The sequence below is a fragment of the Ambystoma mexicanum genome, chromosome 2q (genome assembly GCF_040938575.1).
Source record: "Ambystoma mexicanum isolate Mex_15411 chromosome 2q, UKY_AmexF1_1, whole genome shotgun sequence".
Classification (NCBI taxonomy): domain Eukaryota; kingdom Metazoa; phylum Chordata; class Amphibia; order Caudata; family Ambystomatidae; genus Ambystoma; species Ambystoma mexicanum.
This window is the reverse complement of record NC_090924.1, coordinates 1,029,632,719-1,029,657,757: the sequence shown is the minus strand read 5'-3', so window position 1 is coordinate 1,029,657,757 and position 25,039 is coordinate 1,029,632,719. Positions and strand designations below refer to the sequence as shown.

Below are 25,039 nucleotides of genomic sequence, written 5' to 3'. Positions count from 1 at the left end.
AGCGGCATGACTTGAGGCCAGCTTATTCTTTGCCCTGCGCTTGAGGTCATTCCAGCACTTATGATGTCCGCGATGGTCTGCCAGTATGCCTGACGTTGTGCAGGTGTGGTCTTGGATCCTGCAACAATCACCATTTCGCGGTCATGTGCGGACACATACTCTACAAGTGCATTCAGTGCAGCCTCATTGAAGCTGGGTGTTAGGCGGAAACCTGTGCAGTTCCCTCTGGACCACTGCAAAAGATTTAGGACTACAGGTGTTTGCAAGTAAACCCACTTGGTAGCAGTCTGTACCACACAGATTCGCAAACACTTGGTAGCAGTCTGTACCACACAGATTCGCAAACACGCAACAAGGCTTCGGTGTAAAGATATAAAGGTATTTATTTATAACAACACATCTATAGAAAACACTCTGGCACTGATACGGCAAACAACTTCAATCACAATTACTATACGAAGAAAAAGATCAATCCCCCTAACAATAGTTCGACAAGTCTAGGTTCACCGGCATCACTTATTTGCAGACAGAGGTGTATGCTTTAACCTAGATGGCACTCTAGTATTCGTTAGGACGGGAGAGAAAAATAAGGCAGGTTATAAAATCAACTCGGTACCAATACTTTACGGACAAATGCAAGGCAAGTAAGGCAGGGTCTACTGCAGATCACAAAGTTCAGAGGCCAGGCCCACTCGGCGAGAGGCAAGGCGATATGTCCCAGAAAGTGTCTCAGTGGAAATGCGCTTCAAGTCTTTATCGCAAATTGTTATGGAAAGATTGGACCAGTTCAGAACAACACGTTAAAGAAAGCTTGGAGGTGACCCAAGGGAAAGGCGAGGATTAAGACACCTCACTCTATCCGGCAGAAAGGGAAGCCAGGCAGACACGGTACCTTGTTTGTGGAGAGACAGCTCCGGCGGGGGCAGTTGTTCCTGGTGGTGGATGCACGTCGGGTCTTTGCCAAGAGTAGAGATGATCTCGTCGTTGAAGAAAAGTGAAGTCTGGTGCACCACCAGGGAAGAGACCAGCCGCGGAGTGCTCCGTCACAAGGCACCACCTTTTGGTCGCGGTACAGGGGTAGTGGCTATCTGGTTGCCGAGGTGCTCTGCACGGGCAATTTGACCACTGCGTCCTGAAGCGAAGAAAAAGCAAAGGGGACTGGTTGTTCCCACCAGTCAGGGGAAGAGACTCTCCGGCAGGGAGATGTCCTCTGTCGTCGGGAAGTGGTGAGTCGGTTCCGCAGGGCTCCACCGGAGGTGTCGTCGTTGCAGGTCGGCTCAGCTTTACCCTCGTCAGATTCTTAGGTCCTGTGGCGACTTCTGAAGATCCAGTCCCAAAAGCCCTGCTTTTATGCAGAAAACCCCCATTCATTCAGCCTAGCTGTCAATCAAAACACGCTAAGTGGTGAGCGGGGTGGCTCACCACTTGGGCCAATCACACCAGAGTGCACCGCAGTTGGCAAGGCAACTCAGTCCAGGGTGCCTAAACCCCCTCCCACACCCCTGTGGTAACCCAGACAGCATGGCACCACTTTGTAGGGTCTCTGTACAGAAGCCCGCCAAAAGTGGAACAAAGGGCTCAACCTTTGGTTTAGGAGTCACAGAGACGAACAGAGACGCCATTTTAAAAACCGAGTTCTGGCAGAAAATACCATCCGATAGACTTATTTAAGATAAGTAAACCGGTGGTATGTTAGAGATTAACGAGGAAAAGTATCAATCTCCAACAATGGGAAGAATCCCATAGGGTTATATTCGGGGTCGAATATAACAAGTAGTTTCCACTGCCACCAGCCAAAACTCGACGAGGGGGGACGGGACAGTGCCCCCTCGAATAACAGACCCAGGAGTAATCGAATTACCCCTACTTGTACGTCCACAATAGGATGGTTTGTACTAATTCTGTTAGTAAATTTAGGTCTAGTAAAGCCAATGGTGACTTTACATGCCCGGGGAGACAGTAGTCAGTCCCCAGGTATGGAGGCTATGATGGAGGTCCGCTAGGACGCCCCAGTGCTATGGCACGGAGGGTGCGTTGTAACACACATAGTAAAACATATGCGACCCTATGGAGTAAAAGACCCCATAGCCCATAGAACACATTGACGTTCAAAGGAATTACACACATTCGTGTCCAAGAGTGGGAGAAAACGAGTCTCACTCTTGGCAGGATGGAAAAAAACAAACTCCAGAAATCCAGCAAAGCTGCTGGGGGACTCACTAGTTTAGGAAATTCAGCCTAAACAGAGAATTCTCCCTAACACTGGGCTTCCTTGACGGGCCGGACTGTGTAGCCGTGTCTGGGGCATCAGCCTCTACTGGATGAGCACTCTTCCTCTTCCGCTTGGAAGGTGGTGGGGATCCTGAGTGTCCTATGCCGCTCTGCACACTAGGGGCAGGAGCCCCGGTGGACTCTGTACTAGGAGTGTGGGATTGCACACTCAGCATGGGAGTTGGTGCAGGCATTAGTTCAAGTGTGATGGTGTCAGGGGGAATGTCAGCAGGATGGACCTGGACCGACACTGTCCTGGCTGGGTGTGTGAGAGGTGGGGTGGATGGAGCCGCAGCTGCCCCTGCAGCCTCCCCAGCCTGCCTACGCGGGGCAGCAGATGACCTAGCTGCCCCTGATCCACGTGGCCTGATGACACCAACGTGCACCGACGCACGTGGCCTAGACCTGCTGACCGGGAAGTCAGCCATGGAGTCACCCTGTGCCAGGTCTGGTTCCACATTGGGCTGGTCCAACAAGGGCTGAGCATGGATGGTGTCAGCCACGTTACCCTCAACCAGGGGGAGGGGCATGGGTGTCCCTGACTGCTCCTCCACACTTGGGAGGCTAGGGGCACCCTGCAAGTCACGGCCACGTCCCCTACCGGATCCACCACGGCCACCACTTGGGGCTCGGCCACCTTTGCCACCCTTATGGCTTGTTCGCCTCCCAGCCATGGCACTGATGTTATTGTGCGTATGGGAGTCGATGTGAACTATTGTCCTGGGCAATTGGGGGTCAAAGGGGTTGGGTACCAGATGGTAATCGTACCCTAGTGCTCTAGTAAGGCTGTATGTCACCCCTGGGGAAAGATGACGGGTCACACAACGCACAGGCACCCCAAAAAAAGGGAAGTAAGGTGCACGCAACCCCTCCTAGACCACGTGTGTGGAAAAATAAACCTGCACTACGCTGTGGCACACAGAAACACAAGAATGAACGTATGCGTGTCACACGCAGCCTAGAATGACCTCTGAAGGGGTATGCGACACACGGGGCAAGCACAGATGTTAAATACGTGCGCGACTCACCGTCTGCCAGGAACAAAAGCGTGAAAAATATGCACGTGTGCGTGTTGGCAACACCCCCGCCAAAAGAAGAATTGTACGCTGTCTGAGGAGACAGGACAACAGTAGAAGGGAACGCTGTTTGAGGAAACAGGCCCAGGAAAAAGAGGAAAAGAGAAAAAGCTGTCAGAGGTAACAGGGAGTACGAACTTGAAACGCCGTGAAGTAAATCGCATGTGAACCGACAAGAAGTACAGATTTCACCCACTCGCTCTCCACGAAAAGCACGTACAAGGAAATGGCGTTCTACACGTACCTTTTATACACACGTCACAGACGCGCATACGCGATGAGGCCATTTCCACCAATTACACGCTTTGACACTCGGACGTGTATCTTTTTTTTTACACGCGCCATTCTCTACGGCCATGCGCATGACGTCATAGCCGCGCATGGGGGCCTTTGGGCCAATGAAATCGCGTATGCGTGCAGACGCACTTACGCGCTAATGGCCTTTCCTCGAATTACATGCAGACGTGCAGGATTTTCACGTGCCAAATCACTCTGTATCAAGCTGGCCACGCGTAAGCACACGGAAGACCATGCTCCTGCCCAGAAAGCCGATTTACTGCCCCCCAGAGCCCTGAGCACGCTCCCACCTGCCATCTGCTGCTGCCTGACTGCCTGCTGCCCACGTGCCCTGCCATTTGCTGCCTGCACATCAGCCAGGGGTGCTGTTGCTGTGACCACCCCTGCTGGAACCGAAGACTCCCGACTGGGATTCCATCGCTCCACAGCCCAGCCCCAGGACCCAGTTGCCCACCCACTCCTGCCTCTGGGGTTGAAATGTCGGGCACTGCAACATCTGGCACCACTGACAACCCCCGGCCAGAGAGGCAGAGGGGCACCAGCTTCAGTGCCAGGGAAGTTGGTGTCCTGGTGGAGCAAGTCCTGAGGCAGTATGCGCGCCGAGAAGGAAGGATGGACTCGGATCTGGACGGACATCGTGACTGCCATCAACGTGGAGGGGGTGGCAGTCCTCGACTTCCAACATGTCAAGAAGCGCTGGGAGGACTTCAGGTCCAGGACCCTGAACAAGGCCCGGCGCCTCTTGAAGGCAGCGGATGCTAAGGGGCGCCAGGGCCACTTGTCAGAAGATCAGATGAGGGTCCTGGAACGCATATCCCCAGCGCTCCACGTCCAGGTCCTTGAGAGGCAGACCCGTCTGGAGTCGAGCGGTAAGTGTACATGCATCATGATTGTAAGCTGTGCGTGTGGTGATGTGCCAGTAGTGTGCCGGTTGCACATCTGTTTGTATGGGGCCGAGTATGGGTGGGGGTGTACAGGGCCGTGAGGCTAACACATGCGAGGGCTGTCATGTGTGAGACATGGATGGTGCTTGTGTGTGTAGGCTTGCATGCCAAATGCAGTTGTGTGGGCACACATGTTTGGATGAATGTGTATGTAAGTAGGCATGTTCGTGATGTCACGCATGTATGTTGTTTTCAGCTGCATGTATCAGCACTGTGTACATGTGCATGTGTGTGTATTTGACAAGGGTGCAACAGTGATGCAACATGGATGCATGTGACAGCGGGATGTGGAAGCCTGATTGGCAGATGTGACATGGATGCCCATCTGAACACTGCGACAGTTGGCTGAGCTGTACACATGCATGCAAATGTGGTGGTGTGCGTGCATGTTTAGTGCACTCCCTGTGTTGCATGTGATGTCTGGCTCACCTTTGCCTGCTTATGCTGTTGTATGTGTATGGATGGTGCTGGCAGTTGCGATGTGGCTGTGGTATGGCTCATGTGTGCAAGTTGAAATGACATGTGTGTTGGCAATTGTGATGCCATGTCTGAGGTTTGCCAATGCCACTCATGTACAACTGTCATGTGTGTATGTGTCCATTGTACAGTGCCCTGATGCCTGTGTTTTATTTCTCCCTGTCTGCAGCGTCAACTGATGAAGAGGGCGGAGAAGGTGCTGTGGAGTACAGCGGCGGGGATCGCACCGCCAGCTGGAGACGCAAGGCCCGGCTCCCCTCCCAGGTTGTGATCTCGTCGGGGAGTGAGGAGTCCGGTGCCACGTCCCAGGCCGCAGCTTCCGGGGGGAGGTCCAAGAGGCGGAGGTCGGAGTCGCAGCAGAAGGGGCAGCTGGGACCCCACAGGGCCCAACAGGGGAAGATGGCACGGAGTCATCCAGGTTGGTGGGGGGTTTGGTGGAGGAGGAGGCCGTGCAAGCAACAGAGATGGGGTCTGGAGGTGGGGATTCCACTGGTGCTAGTGGTGCAGTGCAGGACCAGGGACAGGAGGCAGCACAGGTCGCCGCAGAGGTGCCTGTGTGCAATCCTGTTCCTGATCCTGTCACTGCATCATCTTGCACCAGCAGGGATGCCTACGTCCAGACCCATTTTCAGGCAGGGGATGAGCTCACGACAACTGCCCTTCCTCTGCCTGCGGACGTGGCTATCCGGGTCCGGGTTGAGCCTGTCCTGAATGGTGTGGCATTGCGTCAACGGGCCATGCGAGGTGATCTGCAGTCTTTTCATGAGGAGACTGCACGTCATCTTGAATGGCTCGTTGACCGCGTCGGCCTACTGGGACAGGTCACCCAGGCCAAATTCCTCCATTTGATGGGGCTTGCTCAGACCCCCTCCTCAACTGAACCCCCTATGCGCCAGTCGTCCTCCGTGCCATCTTCCCACCCATTAGTCACCTGGGTGCCCTGTGGAGCTGCCTCTGACGGTGCGGCCAGGCTGGTGGAGGAGGCATCCCTGCCACAGTCGGGAGTCGGACGTCCAGCAGGGGTGGCCACATCAATGACTGCACCCCAGCCAGCGGAGGATGTGCAGGCAGCAGGAGGCAGTGCACGGGCAGAGGCACAGCAGCAGCAGCAACGTGGTGGGAGCCATGAAGGCTCGGGGCCTTCGACATCGGAGGGGCAGGCATCGGCCGGAGGACCCAGGACGGGAAGTGTCTTCCGTGTGGCAGCGGTTGGGCCACGCCATAGATGCGGAGCGGCAGCGGGCCGAAGAGGCATGGCTCACGATGATCAGGGCGGAGTACTCCATGCGGAGGGCTCTGAGGCGGGCCGAGTGCCTCGAGGCAATCCGCAGGGAGTTTGGGGTGAACATGTCGACCGCCCTGCGGACCCTCGGGGCCATGGAGGAGGACCGCCTCCGTGACATTGAGCAGGAGTTCGATGATGCCCTGGCCCGGAACATCCCGAAGTGAGCCGTCGGACTAGCCCGCTGCCCTTGTAAATAGTTCTGTAGTTAGTGTTAGGTTTCCTTTGGTTTTGCATTTTTTTTGGACCTTTTGGACAATGGGCCACATTTTTGTATATAGTTTCTTTTTTTTAGGTAGTGTTATTAGATAGGTTTCATTTCTTCTGTTGGGATCATGGACCCTGGATTGTTTATCTGTATATAGTTGACTTTTGGATTTTCATTTTTTTTAATGATTTACCCATGGAGCAATGGTTTTCGATTTTAATTTTCCATTGGATTTACTTTTGTGGGCTGTGACTTTGGACACCTTTCCTTTGGATTATGATTTGTGGTTTTGCATTATTTCACGGACCTGCTGTTTTTTTTTTCAAAATTTCCATTATTGTTTGTTTATTTTTGATTCAATTTATGTTGCTTTTAATACATATTTTTTCTTCAAACTTCAATATGTAGTATCATCTCATTGGTTTCATGCATATCATGATATGGGTTTTGACATTCACTGACACCCATTGGGTGTATGTGAGGGACATGTGTTCATTTCCAAACTTGCAATTGGGGTTCTATCATGTTATTGCCATTTCTAAGTGGGTGGATGCAATACTCGGGTGGGTGTTTGGCATTTGGAGGCTGACCATAAGGGCCAGGGATCTAGATTGTGTTGACATGTTGGCTGGGGGACATGAGTGGGGGCCTGGTGGAGGGTGCCCTGCACTGCTGTGTGGTGGGGGTGATGGGAGACATGAGTGGGGGCCTGGTGGAGGGTGCCCCTGCACTGCTGGGGGGTGGGGGTGGTGGGAGACATGAGTGGGGGCCTGGTGGAGGCTGCCCCTGGATGCTGGGGGTTGGGGGTGATGGGAGACATGAGTGGGGGCCTGGTGGAGGCTGCCCCTGCACTGCTGGTGGGTGGGGGTGGTGGGAGACATGAGTGGGGGCCTGGTGGAGGGTGCCCTGCACTGCTGGGGGGTGGGGGTGGTGGGAGACATGAGTGGGGGCCTGGTGGAGGGTGCCCCTGCACTGATGGGGGGTGGGGGTGGTGGGAGATATGAGTGGGGGCGGGAGGGTGCCCTGCACAGCTGGGGGTTGGGGGTGCAGGGAGACATGAGTGGGGGCCTGGTGGAGGGTGCCCCTGGATGCTGGGGGGTGGGGGTTATGGGAGACATGAGTGGGCGCCTGGTGGAGGGTGCCCTGCACTGCTGGGGGGTGGGAATGGTGGGAGACATGAGTGGGGGCCTGGTGGAGGCTGCCCCTGCACTGCTGGGGGGTGGGGGTGGTGGGAGACATGAGTGGGGGCCTGGTGGAGGCTGCCCCTGCACTGCTGGGGGGTGGGGGTGGTGGGAGACATGAGTGGGGGCCTGTTGGAGGGTGCCCTGCACTGCTGGGGGTTGGGGTGCAGGGAGACATGAGTGGGGGCATGGTGGAGGGTGCCCCTGGATGCTAGGGCGTGGGGGTGATGGGAGACATGAGTGGGGGCCTGGTGGAGGGTGCCCCTGCACTGCTGGGGGGTGGGGGTGGTGGGCGACATGAGTGGGGGCCTGGTGGAGGGTGCCCCTGGATGCTGGGGGGTGGGGGAGATTGGGAGACATGAGTGGGGGCCTGGTGGAGGCTGTCCCTGCACTGCTGGGGGGTGGGGGTGGTGGGAGACATGAGTGGGGGCCTGGTGGAGGGTGCCCCTGGATGCTGGGGGGTGGGGGTGATGGGAGACATGAGTGGGGGCCTGGTGGAGGCTGCCCCTGGATGCTGGGGGGTGGGGGTGCAGGGGGACATGAGTGGGGGCCTGGTGGAGGGTGCCCCTGCACTGCTGGGGGGTGGGGGTGGTGGGAGACATGAGTGGGGGCCTGGTGGAGGGTGCCCTGCACTGCTGGGGGTTGGGGGTGCAGAGAGACATGAGTAGGGGCCTGGTGGAGGGTGCCCCTTGATGACGGGGGGTGGGGGTGCAGGGAGACATGAGTTGGACATGAGTGGGGACCTGGGGTGCCCCTGCACTGCTGGGGGGTGGGGGTGATGGGAGGCATGAGCGGGGGCCTGGTGGAGGGTGCCCTGCACTGCTGGGGAGTGGGGGTGGTGGGAGACATGAGTGGGGGCCTGGTGGAGGGTGCCCCTGCACTGCTGGGGGGTGGGGGTGGTGGGAGACATGAGTGGGGGCCTGGTGGAGGGTGCCCCTGGATGCTGGGGGGTGGGGGTGATGGGAGACATGAGTGGGGGCCTGGTGGAGGCTGCCCCTGCACTGCTGGGGGGTGGGGGTGTTGGGAGACATGAGTGGGGGCCTGGTGGAGGCTGCCCCTGCACTGCTGGGGGGTGGGGGTGGTGGGAGACATGAGTGGGGGCCTGGTGGAGGGTGCCCCTGGATGCTGGGGGGTGGGAGTGATGGGAGACATGAGTGGGGGCCTGGTGGAGGCTGCCCCTGCACTGCTGGGGGGTGGGGGTGGTGGGAGACATGAGTGGGGGCCTGGTGGAGGGTGCCCTGCACTGCTGGGGGTTGGGGGTGCAGGGAGACATGAGTGGGGGCCTGGTGGAGGGTGCCCCTGGATGCTGGGGTGTGGGGGTGCAGGGAGACATGAGTTGGACATGAATGGGGGCCTGGTGGAGGGTGCCCCTGCACTGCTGGGGGGTGGGGGTGATGGGAGATATGAGTGGGGGCCTGGTGGAGGCTGCCCCTGCACTGCTGGGGGGTGGGGGTGGTGGGAGACATGAGTGGGGGCCTGGTGGAGGGTGCCCTGCACTGCTGGGGGTTGGGGGTGCAGGGAGACATGAGTGGGGGCCTGGTGGAGGGTGCCCCTGGATGCTGGAGGGTGGGGGTGATGGGAGACATGAGTGGGGGACTGGTGGAGGGTGCCCCTGCACTGCTGGGGGGTGGGGATGATGGGAGACATGAGTGGGGGCCTGGTGGAGGGTGCACTGCACTGCTGGGGGGTGGGGGTGGTGGGAGACATGAGTTGGACATGAGTGGGGGCCTGGTGGAGGGTGCCCCTGGGGGCTGGGGGTGCAGGGGGACATGCGTTGGTGGGCAGTAGTGCAAGGTGACATGTGGGTTTGCTGGGGGGCATGGGCATGGTGCATGGGCTGCCTGCGGGACATGTGCAGGGTAGGCCCCTGTGGTGTGGGCCGCCTGCAGGGGCCGTGGAGGGTGTAGAGGGAACACCTGGGAGGACCCAAACGTGCAATTCACGTGTGGTGCTCCCTGCACACCCCTGGAATAGACGTACCCTGATGGAATCGCGTGTGATACTTCCTGCGCACCCCTGAAATACACGTACCCTGCTGCTTTTGCGTGTGATACTTCCCGCGCACCCCTGGAATACACGTACCCTGCTGCTTTTGTGTGTGATACTTCCTGCGCACCCCTGGAATACACGTACCCTGATGGAATCGCGTGTGATACTTCCTGCGCACCCCTGAAATACACATACCATGCTGCTTTTGCGTGTGATACTTCCCGCGCACCCCTGGAATACACGTACCTTGCTGCTTTTGCGTGTGATTCTTCCTGCGTACCCCTGGAATACACGTGCCCTGATGGAAACGCGTGTGTTACTTCCCACGCACCCCTGATGTACACGTACCCAGGACAAACGTGTGTGAAACTTCCCGCGAACCACTGAAATACACGTTCCCCGCTTGGCGTTTGCTGTTTGGCAGCCCTGTGAACTGGTCCAGGGTTAGCGCAGCCCTTTGCGATGATTTGGGTATTTTGAAGGCTTTTCCTTGTGCGAGGGCGTTCTTGGGGGCGTAACTGGCGCTGCTGCAGGGTCGCTGCGCCACTCTGCGCCACGGCTGGTTTCGGAGGCTAAAATCCATGAATACGCTGTGCGATGAAAAGGATTTTTTTGCACGCGGCTGGCGCTGTGTATCGCACAGGGACACTGTGTGCCAGCCGCGTGCGCCACTTTTGTGCGAATTTCTATGAATTACCCTCCTAGTGTTTTCTAAAATCTTATCAATATTGAGTCCAGCCATTCCTTTCATATCCCTGGACAAACATACCCCTAAATATTTCACCTGATAATTTTCCCACTTACAATCCCAATCTAATAACTGTCTACGCACTGGAGTATCCCGAACCGGGAACACAACAGTCTTCTCTAAATTAAATTTGTAACCCAAGCGTCTACCAAACTCATTAATCATATTCCTTAAAATGCCACTCCCTACTTCAGGATTATCAAGAACAATTGTTACATCATCTGCATAAGCCGGAATCTTAACTTCAATCTCTTCAATTTTAAAGCCTGCCAAACAGTAGGACTGTTGAATATATGTTAAAAACGGTTCAAGATCCAAATTAAACAGATAAGGCGATAAGGGACATCCCTGATGCGTACCTTTTAAATAATCTAAAAGAAGTTGAAAGATCCCCATTTACCCAGACCCTGGCACTGATACCCGACTAAGGCTCCAACAGCATTTATGAATAAGGGTCTAAAACCCATCTTTGCCAAAGTAAAGTTGGAGAAAGCCCAATTCACAATATCAAATGCCTTCTAAGTGTCTAGAAATATAAAGGGTAAATCATCTGATCCTGTGGATGACGAATTTAAAATATGTAAGAGGGTCCTGATATTATCATATCCATGACTTTGCTTCAGAAAACTGACCAGAGTCTTATCTTTGCATCCACATTCAGAAGCGATATGGGGCGTAAATTATAGCAATTCGATACATCTTTCCCATCTTTGGGGATCACTGATATCACTGCTTCTCTCATAGAGGGGCATAAAGTACCCTCCATAAGAAACCGATTGTAGAGTTCACATAACTCTGGTGCCAACTGCTCAGTAAATGTTTGGTAAAACTCAGTCGGTAACCCATCTGGGCCAGGCGACTTTCCAGCCTTCAACTTTTTAATAGCCTCCAACACCTCCTCTACCAATATAGGAGCATCTAGAAATTCTCTGGCTTCATTAGATAGACAAGGAACCTCAATCTTGTCAAAGAACTCTACCAGCTCATTTTCCAACAGATCATGTTCCTCAGTATATAAAGATGCATAATAAGTACAAAACATTCACTAATTTATTTTCTTTTTACAATAATTCTACCAGACTCATTTTTTAATTTTTGATCAAAGGACCTCTCACACAAACCCTTCAATCTATTTGCAAGCAATTTACCCACACAATCCCCTTTCTCCCAAAAGCATTGCTTAGATTAAAATGTTCCATGGTCAGCTTGAACCTCAGACTCTAGACGTAACTGCTCATAAAATCTGTTTATCTTTAAATGGTCTTTCACAGATCCAGTATGTGCATAAACAGATTGTAGTCTTCCCAGTTCCAGCTCAAGATCTCTCATTTTCACTTCTCCTTCCTCTCTCTAACTGTCCAATTTATCAATTAACCCCTACCTGAGGCTTTAAATGCATCCCACATCACTAGACCGTCAGCCAAATTTCTATTATCGTTGAAATAATTTGACACAAAATTGGAAAGAGACTTTAATGCACTTTCCACTTTCAGAATAAATGGTTTTAGTCTCCATCTAGCAGAATCCAGAGAGCGTGGATTAAGAAGTAATTTAACCACAACCATTGAATGATCTGAGAGATGCCACTCACATATCCTAGCTTCAATTATTGTCTCAACCAATCTATCCAAAGTGAGTAAGTAGTCAATCCTTGAAAAGAAATCGTGAACTGGGAATAAAATGAAAATTCCTTCATATTTGGATGCAAAAACCTACAAGAGTCTATTAAATCAAATGTTTCTGCAAAATCCCGAAATTCTCTACTAGATTTTTGGCCTGTAAAAGAGCATGTCGAAGATCTATCTAACCTAAAGTCCATAACACAATTGAAGTCCCCTCCTAAAATGACTACTTCCCCCCTCATATCAACTAAAAGTTTAGTCAGAGAGTCAAAAAAAAAGGAACCCACGCTGCACTTGGCCCTAAACAGAGCCGATAGTAAACATTCTATCTTCATATATCAGGTCAACTAAAATGACTCGACCTGCATCATCCATAACTATCTTATCCACACTTACATCCAACCCTCTCCTAATCATGATCCCAACACCTTGTGAATTTGTGGAATAACAGTCAAGCCACACTTTCGTATATCTAGAATTAGTAAGGAGGTTCTCGGTGCCATCCTCAAAGTGCATCTCTTGTAATAGAATCACATCAATCCTTTCCCTCCAAATCATGGACAAGATTTTCTTCCTTTTAGAAGGACACTTCATACCTCTGACATTCCAAGTACCTATAGTGAACAAACCCATATCATGGTACTTTTTAGTTTAAATATCACCATTTTCCAACATATATTTAACACAGATAAAATGTTCTTTACAAAAATAAAGATCAAACAACAATAGAGTGATAAAAAATTGAATCAGAGCAGAAGAAGTTCTAACCCCTTCCAAACAAACAAACAACAAAACAAAAGACAAAAACATATAAATGAATCGAATAAAAAGAGCCCAATAGTAATCAGGCTCACTAAGAGTTACAATATTTACAAAACAAGACCGTCATAACCACTCTTCAGAAATCAGTGGCAATTTTTAAAAGATATAAGACCTCATTACGAGGCTTGCGCTCCCGTAATGAAGGGTGCCGGTACGGAACCGGCACCATTCATTATGGGATGCCTGATTACGAGGTCCCCTAGCGGGACCCGGAACAGACGTCTGGTAAAACCAGATGTCCTTTCCGGGTCCCGCGAGGGGACCAAGAAGCTAATAACGGGCCCGTTATTAGCGGGCCCGTTATTAGCTCCATCCCCATTCCCATTGAGCCCTGTGGGGGCTCAAATGGGAATGGGGAATGGTTTTGTGCATGAGGAATTACCGGGTCCTCCAAGGTCGGAATGACCCGGTAATTCCTCATTCACAGAACCCGGTACTGAAATCCGGTATGGAGGCAGCCATGCCCTTATTAAGGGCATGGCTGCCTCCATACTCGTAATGAGGCCCATAGACTATCCATCTAGTTATTGCATAAAACACAAATTGCTAATAGAGTTCAATATTCTCACCCTAAAAATACCCCAAATTACCTGTTATTATGTGAAAACAGACTCCGTAACATACTTCCCCCCCTAAAACTATTTACCTACTCTAAACAAACATGTGTTCTATTTAAAATTTACAACTGAGCAGTAGATACCAATATGTGATCTATTAAAAGAAGACCAAACTAATATGCTCTAGAGTAATAGTACCCTATCATTTAAACCAAATCTATAATCCCCCAGAGTCATTCATATATAAAATTACCCTCAGTTTTAAAAAGCATCAACAATGTTCCACCCCGGTCATCATACTATCTGGAATAAACAAAAAACACATTTTTCCCTACGTTTCTCTTTCTTCAGGCAATCAACTTCGGTTAATACCCAGCAGCAGAAGTGCACAATCCCATCAGAGCTCATCTTTTCCCATCTCAAATGCATACATCTGTAGTGCGGATTCACCCCACATATCAGTTTGTTGAAACCCATTAGAGTTAGAGTCACTTCTTTTCCAGAGTAGTTCCAATGATTAAGCATGCTTTTCGGTCAGATTATGCCAGATAAGGTGGGAACAAACCTCAGAGTCACTCTACTCCATGGCTGTTAGCCATGCCTCCCTCTTCAAAGCTTATCACTCTCCTTCAAGTCAAAACCCAGAGAGCAAAGCTCATCCCTGGCGTCCAAGAGCAGTGAGGTCAAGGAGACGGAAACTATGTGCAGATGCACTTGGTTTTCATTTTCTCATCAAAATAATCAATTCTAATGTCTTTTGAGTCAATCACCCGCATTCTGGGTACATGATGGAATAGACACATAATGTTAGAACGGTTTAGTATTAAACCATCATGTGCCCTCTGTATCCATTCGAAAGTTACAACATAGTCAGTGTTATTCACTTCATCTCCCTCTGTGGATTCCTTGGCCAGAGGGACCAAGGAGCGATCTAATCTGGATTTCATGATCACTTTTTCCATGATGTTAGAGGCTTTTGGGGATTCATCACGCAGTCCAATCACCCTTGCTCGCCTCTCAGCCAGGGTTAAGAACAGGAAATATTAGAGCTTCCTACTGCAGGTTGCTCACTCTGCCGTACCTCCATTTGAGGGTTCAGTTTGGGGAGTTGTTTACAGTAAAAGACTCAGCAAGATAACAATCCAATTCACCCTCTTCATATGTGGACAGTTGGAGCAGTGGACCCTCAAAGCTTTCCGACTCAATCTGGTCTTCTGAACTCATATTTGTATTTTCAATAACGTCTATAGCACTTTCGCTCAGGGATGTTCTCGTGTTGTGTGCCTTTTTCAGTTTTTTTGGCTGGTGCTGTAAAAGCACCCAAAAGGACTCTTGAGGTTTCTTAGAAAACTCCTGGATCCACAAGCTTTCCCCGGTTTTGTTACTGACATGTTTTTAGGTTTCCTGGGTTGGTCTGTTTTCTTCGTCACTTCCGGAACTTTTGTCTTGATTTTATTTTTCTCAAAAATTGGGAAGTTGTTTACCTCTACAGAGATTTTTAGATGTTCAATGTCGCAATCCACTTCCATTATATCTGCAGGATCAAGGACACTCGAGGGCTCATTGGGCTCAAAAACCTGAATTATCTCTGCTTCTGCAGACCGATGTAGTTGAATCAGAACCACTATTGGCGCCTGATGGATTTTACCCACCTGGGCACTTTGAGCCCTTTCCTGGTTTTCCATCAAAGGTGAAGTCAGTAAGGCTTCCAAACAAGCTGTCTGAGGATTGCAATTGACACTCACCGTAGCAGTAAAAGGGTTTGGGGATAATTGAATGGCTCTTTGTGGATCAGCTTGTTTTTTCCATTATAAAGGTCCTGGCAGTTTGACTGCAAGGCAATCTGTCGCACTCCTTCAAGGAAGATTTTTTTTGTCGGTCCTGGCCTCTTGAGTGAGGTCAACAATGGTTTTTAGAATCACACCCTCCATTTCCTTTTTCCTACTCCTCCTTTCTCTGCTTGCCTCTATGAATGATTCCACGTGAATACGTTTGGTGTGCATCAGTGCAATCAAGGTGGTTTGTTCTTTGTAATTGTCACTTAGAGTTTCATAGAGCTTTCGGAAAGGAGCCAGTTTGATAGTAACTGGTGAGAGAATACTAGTTTGCAACTGAGTTATCTGTGTGGCCTCACTATGTACCTCTGTATCTTCTTGGAGTTTGTTTTCAACTTTTGTTTGAATTTTTGAGGTGGGGTTTCTCTGGTTTCCATGTAATAAATTGGGTCACGAGAAGAATCCAATGACGACTGAAGATCCAGGACTGGTCACAGCTTCCTGATTGACCACCACCTGCACATGGCTGAGGACCCTTAGGCTTATGAGGAACTGCCTATGAGGTATTTGCTGCTAATTTTGAAGTGTGAGGACCCTCCTGGTGATTATCGCTTTTAAGCTTTTTATCAGGGATGGAAAGATCCAGATCTCTTTCTTCACCTGCTCCAGAACTTGTGAACCACGACTTTCCACCACGACTGCCAGCTTTCATGCTCAGACGTAGGGCTAACTTTGCAATGTTCTTTGTTAGCCTTGCGGCCAACATAGATCTATTGTGTGAATTATCTCCTTCTTCCGCACGTGAAACTTGAATGGTTGGACAAATACTTTCCAGGTTAGGCGATTGTTGATGCCAATAACTCATGAGTGGTTAGTGCAGTGTCGCTCAACTTCCTCAGGTCAGGGGAGCACACTGCGGCGTCCTTCATTGGGTGAAGGATGGCTTCCACCTCAACTGGCGATTGGGTCTTAGGGATCTGGGGGTGTTTGGATTTGAGGGGAGAGAGAGGGGAGGGACTTAGCTCAACATTTTCCAATATATCGATGGCAGTAAGATTGCCTCATCCATTTTTTGAGCGGAGGGTTCAACCTCAACCTCGGAGGGTTCAACCTCACTTTTTTTGATAATTCCCAAGCATCCCGAAGCTCCCATTGGGTCCCGCTCGTCAGTGGGAGAGCCCTCGAATGTTAGCTGATTTACAACGATTGCAGCCGACTGGTCCTGTCGCTTAAAGTGCCATTTAAGCATCCCTGCATCTTCCACAGATTTGCTTCTTCTTTTAAATGGAGGAGCCACCCTTTTTCACAAGAGTGTCCAGCTGCTGAGGTGAACGTCTTGGGGGGTACAGGGCTTTTAAAAGATTCAGAGTCTGTAGCACCAGAGTACTGTTTAGGGATCATGCCATCAACCACTGTACTGTTCGCGCTCTCACCCTCCTCAGCCCCATCATCCGTACTACCAATCAGGGTTAACACACCGATTGTAGGCTGATTGGTGCAGGTCATGAAGTTTGCCGGGGGCAGCTGTACACACAGGGTAGATACGAAAGTCGGTAAGTCAGCGGGTTCAAAGGGCATAGCATAAGGGTTACTTTGATTACCTTGAGAGTCTGGAGGTCTGCCGGATTTCCAGGGACCGACACTCATCCCATGGCGGGAACTGAGGTGAGGATTGTAGAATTACCATGTTAAGCCATCAAATCGAGGAGGGCTTGACGTCTGGTTCTTTGGTGATGGCCTAACAAGGCTTCCATCTATTCCAATTGCTACCACTCAGCTAACACTCTGCCAGGATTCTGCGACGCTCCGCGTCGGGAAGTCGGTTTTGAGGTTAGCGCTCTGCCTCACAATGGTCAGGAAGAAAAAACTCTTCCACCAGTTCCACAGCAAGCCCACACTTTGCCAGCACTCCGCCTTTGTAACACCATGTCTTATGCAGTAATACAGATGAACATATCAGAAGTATGGACTAGTTGTATAGTAGTGACTATGGTGAGTAACTTTGCCCCTAGGTGTTGCCCACTGCCAGATGACTCCTCCACTGTAGGATGCACCTGGATTCAGCACTACTAGGACATCTGCATGGCTACACTGGACAAGCTACTCCAGATGGCCATCATGATCGCTAATGTCTGCTCCCCTCTCTAACATGCTTAAATTCTACTTTCTAGCTCATAATATGCATTCCCTCTAAGCCACTCCCAAAGGGCAATTGGACACCCACAACCAGTACACACTACAAGCATCAGAACTCTGCATCTCTCACACCAATGTGTATAACAGTCCTAACCAGTACACCATCACACTATGGCCACATGGGACCACCCTCTAGATACAGATGCCTTAAGTGCCCTCTCGATAACTACCTAGAAGCACTCGAATGCAGGGTCCAAATTAAGGGACCGCTGTGCACCAACAAAACAGGAAATATATCTTGCATTTTCCCTCTGTCTCACTAACAAAACCCAGCCCAATTCCTTTTCAGATGCCACAGCACTCGGATATCATGCAGATTGCAGAGGATCACAGTTTGAATCCTAATGGCATATCTATCTCACTGTCGTAGCTATGATCTTTACCTGAGTGACAGTTTGCCAAGTGAGAGTTGAGATATGAATGAAATTCTATTACCCAAAACAATTGTGCATGTATGTTGTTTCACCTTCTATCAGTACCTGATTCGCATTCACTTGACTATTTTCTAACACAATTGCTGTTTTTTTCTCTTTGTTTTTAGGAAGACCTACAGTTCCACTCTCTTTACAAGTCAAAGTTACTTGAATCTCCCCGAGATGAGCTACCCTCTGGTATGTTAATGTTTGTTGTCTGTTTCAAATGCCTGATCTCAGTTGTGCAATCTAGGGTCTACTGGACATATTGTGGTGTACAGGGGGAAATAGATTAGCCTACATTTGCAAGGGTCAGGGTAATAAGAGACAATTCAAAGACTATTCACCAAATTTAACATATGTTCCTTTTTGAAAAGAGTGTACTGTTAATCCTTTGTTTGATGCCCCACACAATAAAGCAACTTGATTAATACTTGTCTGCCGCCTTCAATGTATCAGCTTGTCCATGATTTCCTGTTTAGCTTTGCTTGTTTGTATGCAGCCTGTTTTCTGGGTACCAAGGAATTAATGGAGGGAGGGGAAGGTGTTGCGCAGGGAACAGGAAAAGATAGGGTTCCGGGCATTAGCACAGCCCAGTTGTGCACCAATTAGAGATCACACGTGTGTTAAAGCATCTCGCAGTACCAGCACACATTGTTCTGTGGCTAAGTGACTAGTGATCTTAAATTGAATGTGAGCTGGCAGGAGAATCCAGTGCATTTGCTTCAGCACAGAAGTAATGCAACCTTGGAACTAGGCTTGCAATGCTATAAAGCACTGCTTTTGGGGGACTCGTCAAAGTGAAAGTAGTACATTTTGTTAGTGCATTGTGTTCCATCCGTAGCTAGGCCCCAAAGGGCGAATACATCATTAGTGGGTAGATACAACAGCCTGCTGGGTAAGGGGTCTAACATAATTGACTTTGAAGCTTGTCCTTGAAGACTGACAGAAGTGGTAGGAAGCAGCCCTAAAGTTCATAACGTGAAAGCAGTCTGCTAATGCCGGAAGATATAAAACGTGCAATAATTATATTTGTTTTATTTTTTTACTCTCACTGTAGCCTGCATCAGTCCAAAATGTTTCCGAATCGCCCTAGTCATTTGTTTTATGGCGAATCCCTATCTGCTACATTGCATGATACATCAAATTCTGTTTTCACCTCAAAATCCTTTCACCCATCACATTCAAACTCTACACGGAAAACGTAGGGAATCTCCACTTCATGCTCAACATAGGATCCACCAATATGCAGAGGATACCCAGTTCTACCTGAAGGTTCGGTTCACAAATGTAATCCACTGTCAAAAACAAAATGGCCGAAGTGAATGGAAACTCATGGGAAGTCAGTTGTACTATTTGTATGTTTTATTGTAACAACCAGCCCCACTACAGCCATTTTCACAGTTCTGAAACTGGTCAATTTGCATGTCAAGAGTACCTCTTAATTTTAGCTGATAGGCCCTTTTAAGATAATCACTGCACTTGGACTCACACTGAGCTTGTAATCACTGAAACAATGGAGAACGTCTTGTTACCTTCTGCGTTGGTGTGGAGGGGCCTTCAGAGACAGCACAAGCAGAGAAGTACATATTCTTGAGAATATTCATCCATGTTGTTCTTCTTAAAAGCACTGCCAGAATGTTAATAAGAAAAAGGAATCGCGCAGTTCTTGAAACTATGGGCCGGATTACGACTGTGCCGGTCCGGTAACAACGGTGCCAGTAATGCTACCAGCACTGTTGTTACCGGACCGGTACAGTACAACAGACCTGGAGCCTGGAACGCACCATGCCGCAGAGTATCAAGGAAGCACCGGCACTGTTATTAACGGTGCTGGTGCTTCCATGGTCCCCATTTCCATTGAGTCCTACGGGGCTCAAATGGGAATGGAGATAAACAAATTACCGGCGCCTGACTTCTTGGAACGCAAGGGTTGTAATACCCCGGTGTTACCAGCAATCCAGGCGCTGGTAAATATTGCAAGTCCGGTGTCAACCAGCCGGTACCACTGGCAGGGTTACCACCGGACTTGTAATGAGGCACTATGTATCCTTTTGGTATTAATGTTTGCAGCCCTTCTATTCCCCAAGTGTTTCTATGTTTATTACTAGAAAATAAACACAAGTAATATGGGACCACTTTGGCCTCATTATCAGCATATCCTAGAGCCAATGCAGAGGGAAAGGGGTAGATTGGTCTTGTGCCCCAGAGCTTTTTCACACTATTCCAGGGGATTATTCTATTATTCATGTTGACCGAGACTCTACCCACCCTGGTGTTTGTTTTTTAAAAAGAGGTGAAATGTACGCTTATGCCTGATACTTCAAGCGGCAACTTTGAATCTGTGTTGGCGCAGGTATCACTTTGCACAGCTCTTACTGCCTATTTTTAACAGTTTACCGTCGGCCAACTTTTGACACTTTATTGCCCATTGGGTTTGCAGACTTTGTAGCTATGCTGCAACTTAAGCATTCTCACTTAGCCATTTTAAGATATTTGACGACCCCTCAGATTTACATGCAGCCAATTTGATTACTGCCCTGGGTGACCTTACCGTACAGCAGTTAGTCTGTGGCCCTACACATTGTCATGGCCATACCCATGACCTCATTTTTTCTGAAAATAATTTTAAATCTTTTCATCCTGAGTTTTCCGGTTGATTGGGCAGATTTTTTTGTTATTCCTTTTTCTTTGTTGCTTCCGTCAGCTCTGCCTACTCGTTAGTCCACCTGGTGTTTCTCCCGTGTCTGGTCCCAAGTACAGTATCCTAAAGTATTTAACGTTATGAAACTAGCATGACTAGCCTCCCCAACGATCTCTTATCAGCACTATCCTCTGCCTTTTGTTTCGAGGCGGATGAATTAGCCACATTGAAGAAGAAAATGTAATCTACCAAAACATCAGCCCTCTGGTATTCCCCCCCCACCCATTTGCAGGCACTTAGACTGCAATTTCGACAAGCAGAGAGGCGTTGGCGCCAAGGCTGTCCTGTTTGCTGTGAGTATCATAATGCTATCACTGAAGCAAAAAGCACCTAGTTCTCTGCCTGTATTACTACAGCTAGGAATCAATCTCAAGAACTTTTTTTTATTGTTTGGGCTTTCTCCTCCCCTACAATTGCTGACTCCACAATTCTTTCTTCGCAGGAGATGTGCGACTTGGTTTCTTTTATTTCTCTGATAAGATAGTCAAGATTCAAGTGGACATTCTTGCCTTTTCTATGGCAGGCTCTAGTCAGTCCTTTCCTACAGTGGTCATTTCTGACAGCAAGATGTCTTTTCTGACTTTTGCTCCTGCATCGCAGCATCAGGTCAGTAGAATCATCTACCAGCTGAAGTCCTCTTCTCCCCGTGACCATATCCCTCTCAAAATCATTAAGACTCAGCTGCCGAGCTTGCACCCTCTCTCACCTCTGCCCTTAATTATTCATTAAGCTTGGGCTGTGTTCCCGCAGGCCTGAAATGGGTGATTGTTTCCCCATTTTTGAAGAAGACTGCTTTGGACACTACCATCCTCTGTAATTTGTGTCCCACATCTTTGTTAGTTTTCCTGATGAAAGCATTAGAGGAGATTGTCACACCCCAACTCAGAAAATTTCTTGAGGAGGCAGCCATTCTTGATGCTTTTCAGTCAGGCTTTCACTCAGCTATGGGCACTGAATCGGTTCTCACCTCTGTGATTGATGATTTGACCATGATTGTTGACCACAGTGGAGTGGGGCTGTTTGATTTTATTGGATCTCTGTGTGGCGTTCGACACAATTGACCACTCTATTTTGTGTCGTTGCTTGGAGGAGATTGAGATAGATGGTTCCGTTCTTGAGTGGTTTCAGTCCTTCCTGACCGATCGGACACATATATTATCTCTACCCCCTTTCTCTCTGCACCCTCTTCTCTGACAGGTCAGCTTTTTCCACTCCCGTCGTTTAATATTTACGTTCGCCCTTTGGCTAAATTGATCCACTCACATGGGTGTCGGTTCTGTGCATACGCTGATGACACCCAACTTATTCTTAGAATTGACCGTGAACTGGATGCGGCTGCTTCTCAGCTTAAAAACTGCTTGGTTGACATTGGCAGCTGGATGAATGCCAACTGTTTGAAATGTAATGCCGAGAAAACTGAAGTTATGGTTGTTGGCTGTTCTCCAGCAGCCACTTACTCCCTTTGGAGTAACAACATCTGGCAGTCCTCATTTGGCCACTAGCTACCCCTGTTCAGGAGGTTAAAAACCTTGGAGTTAAAATTGTGTCATCCCTCTGAACTTCTCCTCATATTAAAGCGAGACGTAGTACGGGCCATGCTAAATTTAGGATGCTTAGAAAAATACAGCTATATATTGCTTCTGAATAGTGGTGATTGGTAGTCTCCATGTCCATATCAGAGACTCTTGACTACTGTAATGACACACTACTCACTCAGCCCAAATTTCTTATTCAACGACTGCAGGTTTTACAACATTTGGCTGCCCGCCTGGCTGCTGGCCTGGCCAAATTTGCTCATGTCTCCCCAGTACTTCGAAAGGTACACTGGCTGCCTGTTGCGACCAGAATTATATTTAAGACCTTGTGTCTGATCCATCAGGCTTACTATGGCCAGGGTGCATTGTACCTCTGTGAGAAGCTTATTAAACACGCCCCCTCCCGGAATCTGCATTCTGCCAACCTTTTCTTTTTGCGGGTTCCTTGCTTTTTGAGAGCTACTATCAGAGGATGTGCTTTGTCGGTGGCAGCCCCGGTCTTGTGGAATTGATAACCAAAGAAAAATCTATATTCTACCAACCAGACATTGCTCATAGAATGTGCGGGAGGAAGCCATCATAGCAAAAGCAGTTACATCTAAAGTGAAATCTGTTTTGCCTGAAGAGGACAAAATGAAAAACAATCCAGTGACTGCCTTTCTTCGACAATCCCACCCACCTGGCCATCAATCCTCCTCACCAGCCAACCCCTTAACATATGTTTGGCTCCATGCTACCTCCCCACCACCCTCCATCCTCCTGTACGAGGTCACAGTTACACTAAACTTTTATTTACCTTCTACAACTGAACAAAACATTGTATTTCCCTCAAACAAAAATGTATGTTAAACACCAACCTCTAAGTAAACCCACCCAAAACTGAATTCATCCTTCTCAGTTACCTCGCTATGGAAGCACAAGTCCAGACTTGAATGGCAGAAATGCAAGTAGACATTTTCTCACTCAACTGTTTGCCTCAAGCAACATCTCTTGGCTTCTTCATCAGCAACCTCCTATTCAAGAATATTGTCAAGACATAAACAAAGACACTATAGAATCAACTTCCACACCGTCACCATATTAAGCCTTTCCTCCTGATGACCGCTTTAGAACCTCCACCTAAGCCTTAATTCTCTCCCACACTGATGGTGGCAATGCCCTTAGAACTTGAATCTAAGAAGCCACCCTGCCCCATCTCGAAGCTATCCTCCACACAGCTCACAACATATCAGGGTCATAAATCACATAAGTCCTAAGAGAGTACTTCTAGCATCATCATCTGCAGAAGCCTCACATTTAAGGCAGCCACTTCCAGATGCTCATTAACAATTATATCCTTGCCTGTCAGTCTTTGAAGAAGACAATCTCCAATGTTTGCAGCCAGTCTTTCAAGGTCTTTGTGAAAGTGGGCTCACACTGCACCATATAATTCTTTGCTTACATCTTCGACCGCTAAGGCATGTACCCAGATTCTTAGAAAGGAAATAACATAAAGACTACTCCATGACCCCAAAACAGTCTCTGAGTTACACAGTTTTCATGGAATAGCACACTACTGTGGTTGTCATCCCAAAAGTAGCCACCATCATGGAACCTCTTAGAGACTTACGCAAAGTCAACACACAATGAGAATGGGTGAAATGCCACTAAGAAGCATTCCAACACACCAAAGATGCTTTATCGCACAAAACTACTATGGCCTACTTCGACACAAAAAAAGACACAAACTTGCTGGTGGATCCCATGTGGGTTGGGTTAATTTCCTAATGCAATTTGGCACAAATGGAAGCCCTCAAGATGTGGCATCTGCGAGCCATGCCCTCACAACAATGGAGCAGTGATACTCCCAGGTTGAAAAAGAGGCAATCGTCGTCTTCGAGGGTATCCAGAAATGTTCACTTCTGCATTTATGGACACTCATTCAGAGTGGTTACAGACCACAAGCTACTAATACCTGTCCTCCGAGGATCAGCACTAAGATCACATGTCTGGAATGAAAAAAGCCTGCTCCACCTACAATGTTATGACTTCACTCTTTAATTCAGGCACAACACCAACAATCCGGTGCAGTTCTTATCAAACCATCCATGCAAAACCAATGCACAAGAAACCATAAAAGCAGAACCCACTGTGGACCAAGTGCACATGATTATAGAGACAGCTCTGTGAGTTGGCAGATGAAGCTTTGAAAGACAAATTACTCCAAGTCGCATGTCAAGCAACATACATTGGAGAAATAGTCTACAGGAATATGCTTGTCAGACCTCATTGTTTAGGTCACAACTCTCTGCAATCATGAACAGGGAACTTTTAAGATCCATCAGAATACTCCTGCTGTGAGGCATGCAAATAGTAGTTCCAGACAGCCTCGCTGACAGCGTTATACAGCTAGCCCACGGAAGCCACCAAAGTATTGGGTAAAGAAAAGCTCAACTGATTTTGGTTCCTGAAAATCAACACTCAAGTGGAAGCAATCATATTCGCTTGCATCATGTAACACGAGTGTGGGGGAGGTGATCCACCCCCACCTGTCCAATCCCAAGACTGAGGTGACCAATCCCGGAGCAAGATTTGCACCATCTTCAGCTTCAGTTTTCAAATGGCACATTCCTATTCATCCTCGTCGACGACTGCTCACGCTACACTGATATGGAAAAGCTCACTAAACCGCTGCAGGAGCTGGTATACGAAAACACTTGAGAAGATACTAACCACCACAGCATTCCCAACAAACTCAAGACAGACATTGGACACCCTGTTCAATGGAGTGAGTTTAAGGAATACCTAATTCACCCTGAAATACATCACTGCAAAATTACCCCATGCTGGCCTCAAGCCAACGGAGATGCTGAGCGCTTCATGCGCACCCTGAGCACAGTGATTCCCATCGCCACAGAAAGTCAGCTAGATATAGAGTATGCAGTTTATTGGTTCATGTGCAA

At 49.0% G+C, this 25,039-nt stretch overlaps 1 protein-coding gene across 5 annotated transcripts in view; it reads left to right on the top strand.

Moving 5' to 3' along the window:
• Positions 1 to 25,039, top strand: part of ADAM22 (ADAM metallopeptidase domain 22) — a 1,877,697-nt gene that overhangs the window by 1,012,158 nt on the left and 840,500 nt on the right. For all 5 annotated transcript variants that reach the window (XM_069648369.1, XM_069648368.1, XM_069648372.1 and 2 more), the window contains exon 7: positions 17,987 to 18,056. In XM_069648369.1, the coding sequence (XP_069504470.1) occupies positions 17,987 to 18,056 (70 nt within the window). The remainder of the gene's footprint in view (positions 1 to 17,986; positions 18,057 to 25,039) is intronic.